The sequence below is a fragment of the Dendronephthya gigantea genome, unplaced genomic scaffold, assembly GCF_004324835.1.
Source record: "Dendronephthya gigantea isolate DGI-Jeju-01 unplaced genomic scaffold, DenGig_1.0 000004F, whole genome shotgun sequence".
In the NCBI taxonomy this organism is placed as follows: domain Eukaryota; kingdom Metazoa; phylum Cnidaria; class Anthozoa; order Malacalcyonacea; family Nephtheidae; genus Dendronephthya; species Dendronephthya gigantea.
Window position 1 is genome coordinate 1781269 of NW_021163014.1, and position 14014 is coordinate 1795282.

Sequence of the window (14014 nt, forward strand, 5' to 3'; positions counted from 1 at the left end):
GACAACCTGACTATGTTATCAAGGATGAAAGAAGAGTTGGATCGGCTTCTGTGTTGTCTCTATGGGTATGCAAAAAGTGGCAGATTGAATTTAACATTAAGAAAACAGTTATAATGATATTTGGTGACAGGAAGAAATCCAGTATTACAACAGAAAGAATATGGTAATTGGGTGATGATTTTTTAAGGGAGTCTGAAATATGGAGAAACCTAGGGAAGATATGCCACACTGAAACGGATAGCACCAAAATAGTTCGCGAGGCAGTGCAGAGAGGTTTCGAAGCAGAAGCAGTGGCAAAATTAGCAAAGCTCGGCTGTCAAACAGGTGGTCTCAATCCAAAGATCACAGCCTGACTATGGAAAACTGTGCCTCTTCCACATATGTAATACGGATGTGAGTTTTGAATGTTTTCTGCAGAGTTTCGCAGTTTCTGATTCTGGGCTCTTCAGGATCAGCTGCAAGAGGTCTTTTAGAACTGCCCAATATAACGACCGAAATTAAAAAAACGTAAATTGTACTTCTTGGGAAGAATTATAAATTCAGGTTCTTCTTTGGCTTACAGGAAGCTCTTTATCAGAAAGCTTATTAAATGGAAATGGAAACAGAACAATTTTATTATGTCTCGGTTTATCCCTGATATAATTAAGGTGTTGGTTGATGTAAATTTAATGGGCTATATTACAGACTTTCTGGAAAGAGATTGTTTCCCAACAAAAAACGTTTAGAAAAATGTTGTAAAAAAGGCGGTTTATGAACTATGGCGAATGGGTTGACAGAATAGGAAAGAAACCAGAGTTAGAGTTCTACTTTTGCTGCCAACCATCTATTTCAACGAATAAATGGTACGACTTGTGGAACTACGTACAATCAAAGCAGATTATAGATATCATACGGCTCCTGTGTGGATCACTGACGATTAGAAATGATAGATTCGGAAATGCTGGAACGCTAAGTGGTATCTGTTCAGCCTGTCGAGGTTTTTTCAGTAATTCTGTTCATAATGCTTTATTGTTCTGTAAAAAGACTGAAGAAGTCAGAGAGAAATTCTGGTCGTGGTGTACGGACAATCTCCCGTTTGTAACATTTTTGAACTTGCATACTTTAGATGATCAGCTGTTCATTAGATTCTTATTAGGGAACCGCTGCGTACTGAGTAGTTGTGATAATTGTATTAATGATGACTTTAAGATAGAGTGTGCCAAGTATATTTCGTACTGTGTACAAAATTCAGTTTTTGATCCGTTCTTCATTAGATAAGATATTTTTAGTATTTTTTTGTGTAATTAGGATTTATTACACTTAGTTTAAACTTTTGTAAATATTATTTAATCTCCATTCTGGAGGCAATAAAAGATTTTAACTCAAGGTTGCCAACTCTAAGGTTGATTTTTCACTCTGCCTGACATTGTTAGTACATTAATAGTATCCCACCTTTTTGGGTACAAAAGTTATTTTTCCTGATATTTTCTCATCTGGACCCTCCGTCTTTGTTGGCACCACGTACAATTGCGCGTCACCAGTATGGAAAGCATGCTGGCGTTTAATGCCAGCATGCTTTATGTACCCATGCAGTAATCCATGGTTTGTCCGTTGGATGAATTCTGATTGTGTTCACTGGAAAAAAATTATCGATTGCAGAGATCACATCATTGGTGTCACTAATCTGGCGATGAGACGATCCCAAGTTCTCTAAACCATTCATTCCTGGTTGACCATACACCAAAGCCACTCATGCAAACCCAACTGGGAATATCGACGCACAGTCCGCTTAATACAGGTATTATTGTTTCTTTAGAAATTTCTTTTGGGATCCATATGACTACATTATGGTCCGTTGTCCCAAGTGGAGCAAAAATATCCCGTGTTTTTTAGAACGATTTTAGATTTGTACTAATACAGTGCAGGATTGAATTTTGTCTAGTCGGAAGTGTGACGACTTGTTTAAGGTTGTGACTACTAACTAATTCTGTACATTGAGATGGTTGAAATCACCTAAAAAAATATACCACAGCCTACCTCCACGAGCATACGTCCGGTCCTGATGATCAATTACATACCACTAATCGATATCTCATCGTCCCAATCTCAAGGACGACTCAGTAATTGCACCCGTATGAACTTTGTTGAGCGACATAAATGCTGTGAGTTCACCAACATTTCCGTTAATTCAGCGTGCGTTCAAGCAGCAAATTCTTGGTAACATAGCTTTATTTTGATAAGTGTTGCGAGATATTCTCGCAAGACCGTTAGGAGCGAGTATTCGGTGTTTTTTTATGCCAGTGGAAGGATCTCTTTTTCACGTATATGCGTTTTCAAAAGAAATCTGCCAGACGGAACCGGATGAATAAATACTCAATCGTTTTTCAAAAAGTAAGCATTTAATTGTGAATTTTTTACCGATAATTTGCAATATCTAAAATATTTACACCTTTTTAGTCGTTTTCAACAGAAAAAAGGGCATTGAAAAAGATTTTACGTCCTCTTACAGATTTTTTCTATTACTCTTTGTGACCAAAAAATAATTCGCAATGCGGATGACCAAACTGGTAAATATTTTTTTTAATAATTATTATTTAATTCTCACACAGATACGAGGGAATTTAAGTGGCGCTGAATAAAGAAGATTGGTCGTGGTATGTTTATTTCAGAAACGAATAAAACGAATATACCTGGTTCAAGCGTCAAGAGAACGAATCTATTTTTAGAAATTTTAAAAATGGTTTATTAAGGCAGAGCGTCAAACTGAAAATTATATTTAGTTTGATTTACTGTCATCGCTGTGGATGTAAAATTTGCGTGCTCCGTACGGTCTCATATGGATTACTCTCCAAACAGTCTCGTAACCAAAATTCAAGTTCAAAGTTCAGACCACTGGTTCAGACGGATATAATAGTATGTTTTATGCGCTTAACACTAATTTACACACAATAGCTCTCATGGGGCTTCTAATTGCTAAATACACAACATACAAGCTATTTCAAATATGCGTGCGGATTTGTTATACAAAGGTTTTGTTTATACGGGGCTAAACTCTGTCATGAGATGAATGATTATAACATCGCCTCATATTTGCATCAACATTAATATGAATTTGCTTTGTCATCAAATTTTATATAAATCAACATCATCGAAACGTGAACTTGACATAAAACATCATCAAGTATTAGGTTTCAGACAATTTTACTGGGTAAAATTCCTGAAATCGATATAATTTTGGCTTTAATAATGAACTGTGTTCCCATTTTCGTAACCTTTCGCCATGTTTCATGGAGAGCTATGAACTAAAATATTTAGAAAAAAATATTCCAATTTCAAGGTCAAAATCCTCGTTTTGCTACGTTATTCAGTTGCTAGGAAACCCACTAAGCAGTCAGATCGGGTGACGAGGGTAACAATTACTATTTTCGCAAGTTTCTCGTTTAGTTCTGGGCAAAGGCTATTGCTCGCGGTTAAGAAAATTTCTTAACAGTGTTCCAATAAATTGTTGCCACTATAAGTTTTATATCAACTGGCGTTATCTGCAAGGTTGTGCATAATGGTGGTGAGTGGCTACTTAACGTTATACTTTGTCAAGTTGATATAAACAAGAAATGTTGGCTGTGAAATACAGCTAACATTCATATTATAAGGCGATGTATTATTGATATTCAACTGTTATAGTGAGTATTATATACATACGATACGTACATGATAAATTATTTAGGCGTAATTGGAAGAATCTGGAAAATGAACATCGGCATCGCTTATATACGAAAGCGTTAACACCAAAATATTTCAGACCAGACACTCTCTTGATCGCTTTTTAAATGTCATTTCAAAGCGTTCAAATTATTCGGGCAGAAATAGAAAACACTAAGCTGTTGATGACTAGAAATACAGTTCGCGTAGTATGTCACAGGTTTAGATATACGCATGCATGGGTGTAACTAAAGCTCTTTGAAATCAACAAACGGAAGGATGATTGAAATTTGGCAAATTTCCACTGTTAACGTTAGATACCACCATATAGTGATAGTAGTGAGTCTGTGCGGATTCGGCCAATCGGTTTAAATGCACAAATTCAGTGAATTGTGAATGTTCAGTTGCTTCAAAATTTATTGGTGATATTTAATGTGCATCCAAATCCTGTTTAAGCGCAGCAAATTTAACTCTGATGTCGAAATCCTTTCAGAAAAGCGAATGTGTTTACTTATGAGGGTATTTAAATTCTAAATCCCTCCTCGATCCCGCAGTATAAGTTTTTCATGTTTTGATAGGTATCATTAATCATTGTATAGCTATACATTTCAAAATCAAATTATAACAAGTGGCCTGTTCTGGCGTTAACTCTGGCGTGCCGTTCACGTGCCAGTCTTCAAGCTTCGGAACATAAACAATACAGTTAATACTCATTTAAATGCTTGCCAACCTAAATGTTGTTTGATCGCGAAATTCAGAAGCACGTCGTACTGTAAAAAGTATAAAAGTTCAATTGTTCAAAAATGTAAATAAACCGCATGATACGTTCACTTTGTCTTACACTTTGCCTTTGGAATTTGCTCTTCCTTTGGAATTTGCTCTTCAATCCTGTGCAAACTGCGACGTGTCAACGCGCCCATACACGACCACATCTTGTTAAACGGCGAAATAGCAGCGATATTATTAAAATAGGACCAGAATCTACATGTATTAAATATACTCTGACCCAAATCTAAACTTAATCGAACAGCATAAAAAGAACGGTTTATTTGTTCTTCTTGGAGGAATTGCCGTATCATGCGAGCGAAATCGAATCGCGCATCGGAAAATTAGCTAAAGCTGTGCACCACAACTCTTGCGAGACAAAACTGTGACGTAGATAAATACGGTAACATACACATATCAAATATTACTATTTATTTCGCTCACGCCGTAGTAATTATATAACTCCACTAACCCTCTGAATAGGCCGAATACAAAATGAAGCTTAAATTTCTCTGAACAACATCTTACTACCGCCTAATATGGAAACAATACAAACGCAATTAGGATGCCGCAGTAAATCTAAGCAATTTATGCAAAAACAGGAAATGGAGGAAATGTTAAGGTGGCTTCCTACAATTTTAGGAATATTGAAAACTGTGATTTAGATTTAAAATTTTCGCAGGAGATTTCTTGCTAAAGGAAAAGAGATAAGTATGACGTCATTGCCGTTGTTCATGATAATAATAGTGATTAAATATGCCCAATATTTTACACATTTACGCATTTTACTAAATAAAAAGTTCAAGTGCCCCAACTTTTACTCGTGCTCTAGGAGAGCATGAGTCTAGTTTTCGTCGTGTGTAGGTCGCGTTTTGGACCTCGATGACCCAGAATGCATTGCGCAATTGACCCAGTAATGTATGACGAAATGTAATTATCCCACTATACAAGCCACATTTTACACATATTTTGCATCCACGAAGGATGCAAAATATATATGCACAGAAGACATTACTACGCTGCAACATTTACATGCATATTGATTGGCGCGATGTATATTACGAGATATAATTATCTGACAATACAAACCGCATTTTACAAACAATACGAAGGATGCAAAATATATAATTATGCACAGAAGAAATTACTACGGTGCAACATTTACATGCATATTCCGGGCCTTGGTGCGATATATTTTTAAATTCCTATATGAAAGCAAGATTTATGATCGATGTTTTCGCAGTTTTAGACGTACAGATGCTTATAAATTATACTTATTAATACCCAAATGTTTGAACCGTCGACTGACATTACGAAATTACAAACAATACGAATCAATAGTATTACAACTAGTTTTTTTAAACCTCTCGTCAGAACTAAAACACTGCAGTCTGCAGTCAATATGGAATTATTGACACATGCAGTAATATGTCACGCCGTGCGGATTGTTAGGCTACCTATAATCGGTATTTGTGAATTGCGATAATAATGTAAATGTATCATTTTACTTCGTTCCACACAATTAGAAATTCTGTAGTAACGTTTATTATTCTGATCATGATGCTGTTGTCACTTCGATACAATATAATTGACATTGCACCAGGAAAAAAATGCCCACAAAATACCGTAACAACTGTAAATTACCATAATACTATCCTCCCAGGCCCAGGGTCACCACAAAGCCTTAACTTGCGCTATAGGTTACCACAACACGCTATTATTGTGTCCCTCAGGTAATGCTATTAAATTGCTAGAACACAGTCACAGAGCACGAGTGTACGCCTAAGCTGGCGTCTTGTTTATTTTATAAAACGTTTACGGAAAAGAAAATGGAAAATCTGAACAAATTTTAAAAAATTCTGTAATGCCAAAAAATATTTATCATGAAAAATCATTCAGATTTTCTATTCCTTGTAAGGAAACGTTTTTCAAAATAAAAAAGGAGGGTAAGCGAACTTGTTTTTGAGTAAAATGCGTAAGTATGTAAAATCTTCTGCGAAAGTTTTGAATCGAAATCATGAGTTTTGTGAATATTCCTCAGTTTGTAGGGAACCACTTTAAACAGAAATCCCAAAAGAAACGATTAGAAAGCGTTAATCTCCTCCGTTGAGCGCGACAATATTATTATCAACAATATTACTATTCAAAGGTTGTTGACAAGTGTGAACAATATGCCTGGATATCATAATATTGTCCAATGCTGTTAAACAACAGCCTCAGAGTTTTTAGCAGAGTCTTGTCGCAAAAGGCAGCGTAATAGTTAAAGGATAGCAGGATAGCGGAGGCACCATTCATTCGAAATCCTTTATAACTGAAGATCAGTATATGAGTGTCGTGAGCATCCCGTTGATTATTATTCATGTGATTTCCTTGTATCATTGCATAGGTGTAGACGTGATTCAACTAGTCTCAAGAAAAAATCTTTGTCCATTGCATGAGCCTCTCTACAAAGGAATATCCTCGGCAGGAATCGAACTTTTATATACGTCGCTGCGATTCCTCAAGTCATATAGTTATCACATCCTGGTTCATGGTTTTGCCCAAAATGTACGTAGCGTTTAATGTACCCAAAATTATTTTGATCCCTGCCTGAAAATAATTCTCAATTTCCATAGGTTGCACCTTAAGATAGAAATTGTTATACTTGTCTTATTACTGGTAGCACGCATCGGAATCTTTGGAATTCCAGTTAAAGGTAAAGTGCACTATAATAGACTTTTGTAAAACGTACTCACAGTGTGAACGTGTGTTTCAGTGCTGTGGCATCTCTGGAATTTTTAGTGAATTACGGAATACGAAAGGATTGGTTTATGTTATGCAAATTAGTTACAAATTAGATCGATGGACCGAAGATCGAAGAGGCGAGATCTCCGGCGCTTAGCGAGATGAGAATGTTTTCACATTAACATACCAAGCGGGCTGGCCCGGTTGCCGAGGTGCATGGCACCAATTTTTATATATATTTTATATTTTTACCGCTTCTTTTTTATTTTTGAAAACTACAAACGGTGGCAACGTATTTTAATGGATAATGTGATATGAACTTTTAACGCAAAGCCAATCAATTAACACAATGTAAATAATCTCGAGCTCTAACCGGGCAAGCGGAATGAAATTCCCTCACATGAACAGTGATAGCAAGTTTATCTCGTTTTCCGGGCTGGCTCATTGATATAAACAGCCGGCCCCTTCGAAGTTATATCGTCAACCTGCGCGCAGTCCCAGACTTAGAGAAGGAAGATGGGACAGAATGAAGAAAGGACCTTCTTCCTTTTAAAAGTCTTGGATTGCACGCAGGCAGTATATCGCCAGTTCCGGCAGTATACAGCTGATTCAATTAAGTTTGTGACAGGCAATAGCCTAATTTATATTCCACGCGCAAGAGGCATGAAGGGATTGATGGCATTTTATGCATAATTATGCAACAAATGAAGTTGTTATTGGAAAAGCATTGTTGAGTATAAATATAATCATCTCGTGGGAATAGTGTGAGGATGAACTTAAGGCTGTTATTATACTGTATAGCGGTAATGTGGAATACACGTTGTTTTGTATTATAGAAATAACCGAAATGAATCAGCATCGATTGCTGGTGCAAGTTCCTCTTTAAACTGCTTGAACAGGAACCCACGTAGCGCTTTCACATCGTTAAAAATGTCGACGTTTTGACACGTATATGTGTCATTCTGCCTTTTATTACCTTGCCGTGTAACTTTTAACATGATATTAACGCTTTCTTCCTCGTAATTTTCCATGACTTTGGAACCGAATATCTACCAAATGCACTATTTATCAATCTAACTGTTTGCTCGCCTGCAAAGTGCAACCACAAACTATATTGTGATAAATGCACATGTTCCTTTGGGAATTGCAAAATCACCGCATTTTTCATATGTGTCTTTTGTACTCTGTTGTTCGCATAGTGTCATTGTTTGGTCGAATGATAACATAATAGAATAATTAGCGTCCATTAACGACACCATTCAAAATATGTCGATGCGTTAGTTAATCAAATGCACTGAATGCATGACACTGTTCGCGCTTACAATTTACATTTCCCTATTGCCTGTCACAAACTTAATTGAATCAGCTGTATACTGCACATGTTAATTAACAAACATGTATGAATTTGTCTATTTAGTTAACGTCCCGTTTACCCGCTCTCCAATGGTGACAAAAACAAGTAATTCAGGTAACCCAAACAACCGGTTTTTTTCTTTTTATAACATTCTAGTATTTTTATCAAGAAGCACTATAGTTATTGTTGCAATCGAAGGTCCACAATTTTATACTCTAGTGGAGCCAGCGAGTTAGTCAAGGAGACGTTCAAACACATAATTATACAAAAGCGATTAGCGAAAAATTCAAAATATTTCGTAATTCTGTAATATTTCGTTCGCGTGAACCAAAGTTTTGAGATCTTCACCTTATATATTCGAGAATTTAACAATCTGATATTTAATGCAATATTTTTGAACAATTGCAATGTAACGGTCACAAGGGATTCAACATCGTTTTCGGTTGCAAGAGGTATTACCAGATTACTCTCTGCTTCAATTGTACAACGGCACGGGAAATAATTAGAATAAAGCATTAAAATAGTTTGGTTTCCGTTAGTCAGTTCATTGCCATGTAAGTTTAATTTTAGAAATATTTTTCCTGGCAGAGGCATTCTTATGAGTAAGTTGATCGACTTTTTTTTCTCTTTCTGCTCTAACCAAAACAGATGCAAAAAAATCCAAAAAATTACGGACCATCATTTCCCCTCCATAAACCATTCAATTTGTTATAATACCTGGTGTCAAAATTCAGCTTTTCTAGCTGTTTTCCTATTGGACAAGAGGTTCACACGTGGAGGGCTTTAAATTTCTATGACCTAAATCTCAAAACGAACGAGCATCAAATGTCATAATTTTCGCTAAGGCAAATTATGAAATTTGATGCGCATTGTTATGCTTTCCCTAGCAACGCGACCAAACAATTCACAGGAATGTGGCGAACAGCAGCCTTGTTGCCAGGCTCTTTAAAGTACTTCATCAAAATTTTTTTTTTTGAAAAATTGCCTTAAATTTTCTCCTCTTTTCCAGTAGGAAAGCAGAAAAGATGAAATTTGACACTAGATATAATAAAAAATCACTTATTTACTGACGAGGGAAACAGTGTTTTTTTGTGACCTTCGACCGCTCTTTGTTGTACTCGTCTGCGCCTCTGGCCACACCGGCTGTCTCTGGTCAACAAAACACACTGTCTTCCTCGGCGTCGTAAATAGGTATTAAATATTTGGCCGGCGGTCAGGTTAGGCATAACCTTCCAATAGGACATTCCGCGTGAGCTTTGCACCGTTAGCTTGAAAACTATTTAGTAACTATATTGTATTATTTCTCACTATCAAAGGTAATGATAGACAAAAGGAAGACTTTTCCCCGCTTGATAAGGTTGGGATTGTTTTAACAGTCCTCGCTGTTATCAACCTGTTCGCCCTCTGTTGTTGTTGTTACAAATCGAAAGTCAAATGTAAAGGTAAGAATTATATAAATTATAATAATATCAATAACGGAATAATCGCGCTTATTAATTTCGAATTGTAATTGATGTAATGAAGCAATTTTTGCATATTGGGCTTTAGCCGTTAGGGGGTGATTTATCTGATATTATGGCGCCTTTCCGTTTGACGCCTGCATACAGAGCCAAAGCTAGAAGCTTAATCTGGCGGTGGTATGGTGCATATTCATATATTCGTCTTAAGCCAGACTGATTTATTTTGTCTGCTATTCTTTTGAACGTGAATATATGAATATGCACCCCCGAATTAAGCCTCCGGTTCTGTGGGTGTATATAAAAAAGACAATTAAGAAGGTTGGGTAATTTCTTTTGAAAATCTGTTCAAATAATTTATCTAATATGTTCGTAAAAGCCGTTTCCGCATGAAATTGTAATATTTTCAGGGCCCGAAATTCTCATTCATGCCACTTAAAGTATATCATTGTCACGTGGTAGCAGTATTTTGTGGGACGAATGTTCTCAAAAATATTTTTTTCTATTTTGGAAATGAGGAGGATATAGCAACTCCGTTGATGCAAGGATTCTAGTTTAGGAAACAAGAACCAAAAGAAAAATGCGAAAATAACTGTAATTGAAAGGTTCGTGATGAAGTAAGATGACGTTTCGCGGAAGAATTCTTAAGGATCTTTCATGATTCTAAAAACAAGACCAATGTTTGAAAGTGCTCAAACAGATACGATTATATACCGAGAAATAATGAAGAGATTCAGTGGCGTAGCCAGCCTGACAATTTAGTCATGCTATGCTAATATTTTGGTGTTCATTGACTGTGAAAACAATGAATTTCTAAAGAAATGAATAATGGTAATAACAGAAAATTTGCATAGCATGACTAAATCGTCAGGCTGGCTACGCCACTGAAGAGATTAAGAAGTGGAACTCAAGGAACATCTCGCTAATTTTTTTTCAAATGGTGTATCATATATTTTTTGTACATTATTCAGTTGTATTTATAGTGAAATTGTTTCCCTCTCCATGTATCAAATAAGATTGTAATTTAAAGAGCCAGCATTTGTTTAGTTTCAATTAGTTTCAATCACCTGCTTGTTCATTGTCAGCATCTATATCATAATGACTTGTTCCGGGAAAATGCTTTGCGATGTTATTTTGATGTCTTGCCAGCCATTCTTATAACTTGCCTTCATCCAAATCATTTAGTGGGTTTGATGAAATTCCAGCAAACGAATCATGTGATCTTCCAGGAGCTTGAGCAAATGGCTTTAGTTTGCGCAAATCAGAAAGAATCTTCTTTTTATCTTCCAACGAAGATTTGTGTGTAAGAGAAGTTGACTTCTGTTTATTAGAGGCTTGACTTTCAAATCCATAGACAATCTTACGAACCCCTCCAGCTGCCTTCCTCATCCTCTGAATAGGCTTGGTTTCCCCCCATTAAGCGAATTAGCTCTTTGAGATCTCTGTTCCTGTTTTCTTGCAGCAGATCAATTTCAATATTCATGTTGCTACTTCCTTTCCAGTTAGCTAGGGCAGCCATTTGCATCGATGTGCCTCAGCAGATGAAAGCAAAACTTCATTTTAGATAGGGGTAATTAGAATTTCAATGGCATATACATTAAACCGAGAAACAGATAAGAAACAATGCAACAACTGCTTCTGGATTCATGCCAAATGCTCTCCATTCCCGGATGCTACTGCTTCCTTGCAATCGAAAAGAACCATAAATAAATAGAGAAGGTTGACAGAATAATTGAAGATACAATCTGGTTTGTCGTCATCTGAATTGCTGTCATCTAAAGATTCGTTATTACTGCAGCCATGGAAAAGGAACTCATCTAGAAACTTATCTAGAACAGTCTTTGGATGGTTTTCCTTTTTTTTCTTCATTTTTACTATCTGAAAAGAGAGGATTGTTTTCTTTTGGTGAATCACTCTCATTTTCCATACCAAAGAACTCAAGCAAGGATTCAACAAGAAAGCAAATGCCAACACTCATCAATAGCTGCTTGCAGGCTTCATAATTTTTAACACTGAGAGTCACATTGCATCTGTTCAGGACTTCAAGGAAGCATCGCAATGTCCCATTTTCTCTTCCTGAGTTCTTGTAAAGTCTGTTGAAGATGGACTATAAATATCACAAAAATATTTATTCCACTACCTGTTAATATACTGAATGACTATTTGAACCTAAAATTGTATGAATTAATGAGCTCTTTCTTAAAATAAGTGCAATTAGTATGTAATGCACTTGCTTAGCTAACATGATTTAAACCAATTATGTGTGTTGTTAAGTATAAATGACCATCCATGCAATAAATTTAGATCGCAATCTTTACACTGGGATACTTTAAGTTGCACTCTTGAAATAGTATTAAAAAGCAATTAGTTCATCAGTAATATTCTTGAAGTTTTGCGTGGTGAATCACAATACAAATGAATTTGCTTGTAGTTACACCACATAAATTTAAAAATATTGTAAAGATTATGTATTGTGCCTACAAAGAAACTTGTACATAGTGAATTGACCTACAAGTAACAAATTGGATATTAAATTACATGGAAATAGGAAGTATCTCAACTTTAGGGGGTAGGAGGAGGGGTCACAAGCTTCCAGGAGCACTAGCTTTTGTGTGTAGTTAATTGTCAAAGCTGCAAGGTTAAGAAACAGAGTTTGGGGAGGGCCCCTGGGCCACATGCTCCTCATTACATGCATTACAATCCACAAAGTATAAAATTTACCTTAAGAAAGCTTCTTTTAGCGTGCCATCCAACAATTCTAAACGGGTACAAATGATCCAATCGCTGTTTAGGAATATTGCATCCTGAACGAAGATCCCGTGCACCAGCGAACCTTAATCTGGTCAACTCATCTCCAAAACATGGAATTTTTACATCTTTTAAAGGGTCAGATTGAGAAGTAATTGGTGGAATATGTGCTCTAGGTTGATCTGGGCATATAGGTACCTGGATTATTTCATGGAAAACTGTTGAGGAAGGCTGTGAAAAGTCAAAGATGCCACTTGCAATGTTTACATCCTCTGTCCACTGTCTCAATTGATCCAGAACATCCACGCAGTCACTGTACTTTTTCTCGTTTTTCATGAGAACTGGCAATGTCATAATTTCAGACTTCAGTGCTGTATATTCCACATATTCATGAAGTAGTAATTTCTGTGGAATGTATTGCTTCAAACTAAATAGTCCTGTAAACTTCTGAGCCCAGAACGTGTGTGATAAAAATTTGGTATCGATTTCGAATTGTTGCAATTTCTTCACTAGACAGAGCAATAAGTTCCCTAAAATTGCATTTTGCAATGTCTTTATGTGGACCATTGTCAAGTAGGTGATCAATTGATACTCTGTTAAACTCACACTGGAATTCTGGATAGAATTTTGAATGAAATTTAGTAATCTGGGATGAAATTCTGCATGAACAACTCTTTTTCTTCCCAGTCTATGTTATCTCCCACATAGACAAATTTCATCCCAGATTCCCAAATTTCATTCAAAATTCCATCCAAAAACAAATTTCATCCTAAATTCCATCAACAACTCGACAGCCTGATCCAAAAAAATGTTGTCCTATGTCATCAGGAACAGCAAACTTGGTAGAGATACTCAGACAGAATTCATATTTGTTGAGCTGATCAATCAGCTAAATTATGCAAATATGCACAGGTCTGAACAATCGAGATGTTGTTGGTTGGGATACCATTGGAGATACTTCTATGCATCGTTTTACTCTACTTTGCTGGCGATATCCATCTGGTGTTTTCTTAATAACATTTTGAAATTCTGTTACGTTTTTCAGTCTTCGCTCACATGGCCGACATAACAGATATGGCAAAATTGGATCTCGTAAGAAAGGATAGCCGCACAATTCTTCTGCAGTCTTCAACAATTTCCGATGTTTAGATAATTTTTTGCGATGATTTGCGTGACCAACTGATCGATAGGAAACACGTGTGGGAGTTCGGGAGAACGAGAAATAATCAGCGGGAAAGTGTTTTTCCACGTTAAATCGAGTTCTCCCAAACTCTCACAAATGTTTCTA

At 36.3% G+C, this 14014-nt stretch overlaps 1 protein-coding gene across 2 annotated transcripts; it reads left to right on the top strand.

Moving 5' to 3' along the window:
• Window positions 1-3382: 3382 nt before the first annotated feature.
• LOC114515674 lies at window positions 3383-10702 on the top strand. Of its 2 annotated transcripts, none has more exons than XM_028534972.1 (6): window positions 3383-3541; window positions 6830-6990; window positions 7059-7138; window positions 8585-8635; window positions 9838-9963; window positions 10497-10702. In XM_028534972.1, the coding sequence occupies exons 2-6, from the start codon at window positions 6878-6880 to the stop codon at window positions 10535-10537; spliced, it is 411 nt and encodes a 136-aa protein (XP_028390773.1). In that variant the 5' UTR covers window positions 3383-3541; window positions 6830-6877; the 3' UTR covers window positions 10538-10702. The 2 variants fall into 2 exon arrangements, with proteins under 2 accessions (XP_028390773.1, XP_028390774.1); XM_028534973.1 differs by having other exon boundaries at window positions 10500-10702.
• Window positions 10703-14014: the final 3312 nt, after the last annotated feature.

What these genes read in the sequence shown, in the direction of transcription:
- LOC114515674 (XM_028534972.1), top strand. Translation starts at nt 6,878, where the DNA reads ATGAGCCTCTCTACAAAGGAATATCCTCGGCAGGAATCGAACTTTTAT. An exon ending in TTCATGGTTTTGCCCAAAAT is followed by an intron (nt 6,991 to 7,058) that starts GTACGTAGCGTT and finishes CAATTTCCATAG; the next exon opens with GTTGCACCTTAAGATAGAAA. An exon ending in CTTTGGAATTCCAGTTAAAG is followed by an intron (nt 7,139 to 8,584) that starts GTAAAGTGCACT and finishes TTGTCTATTTAG; the next exon opens with TTAACGTCCCGTTTACCCGC.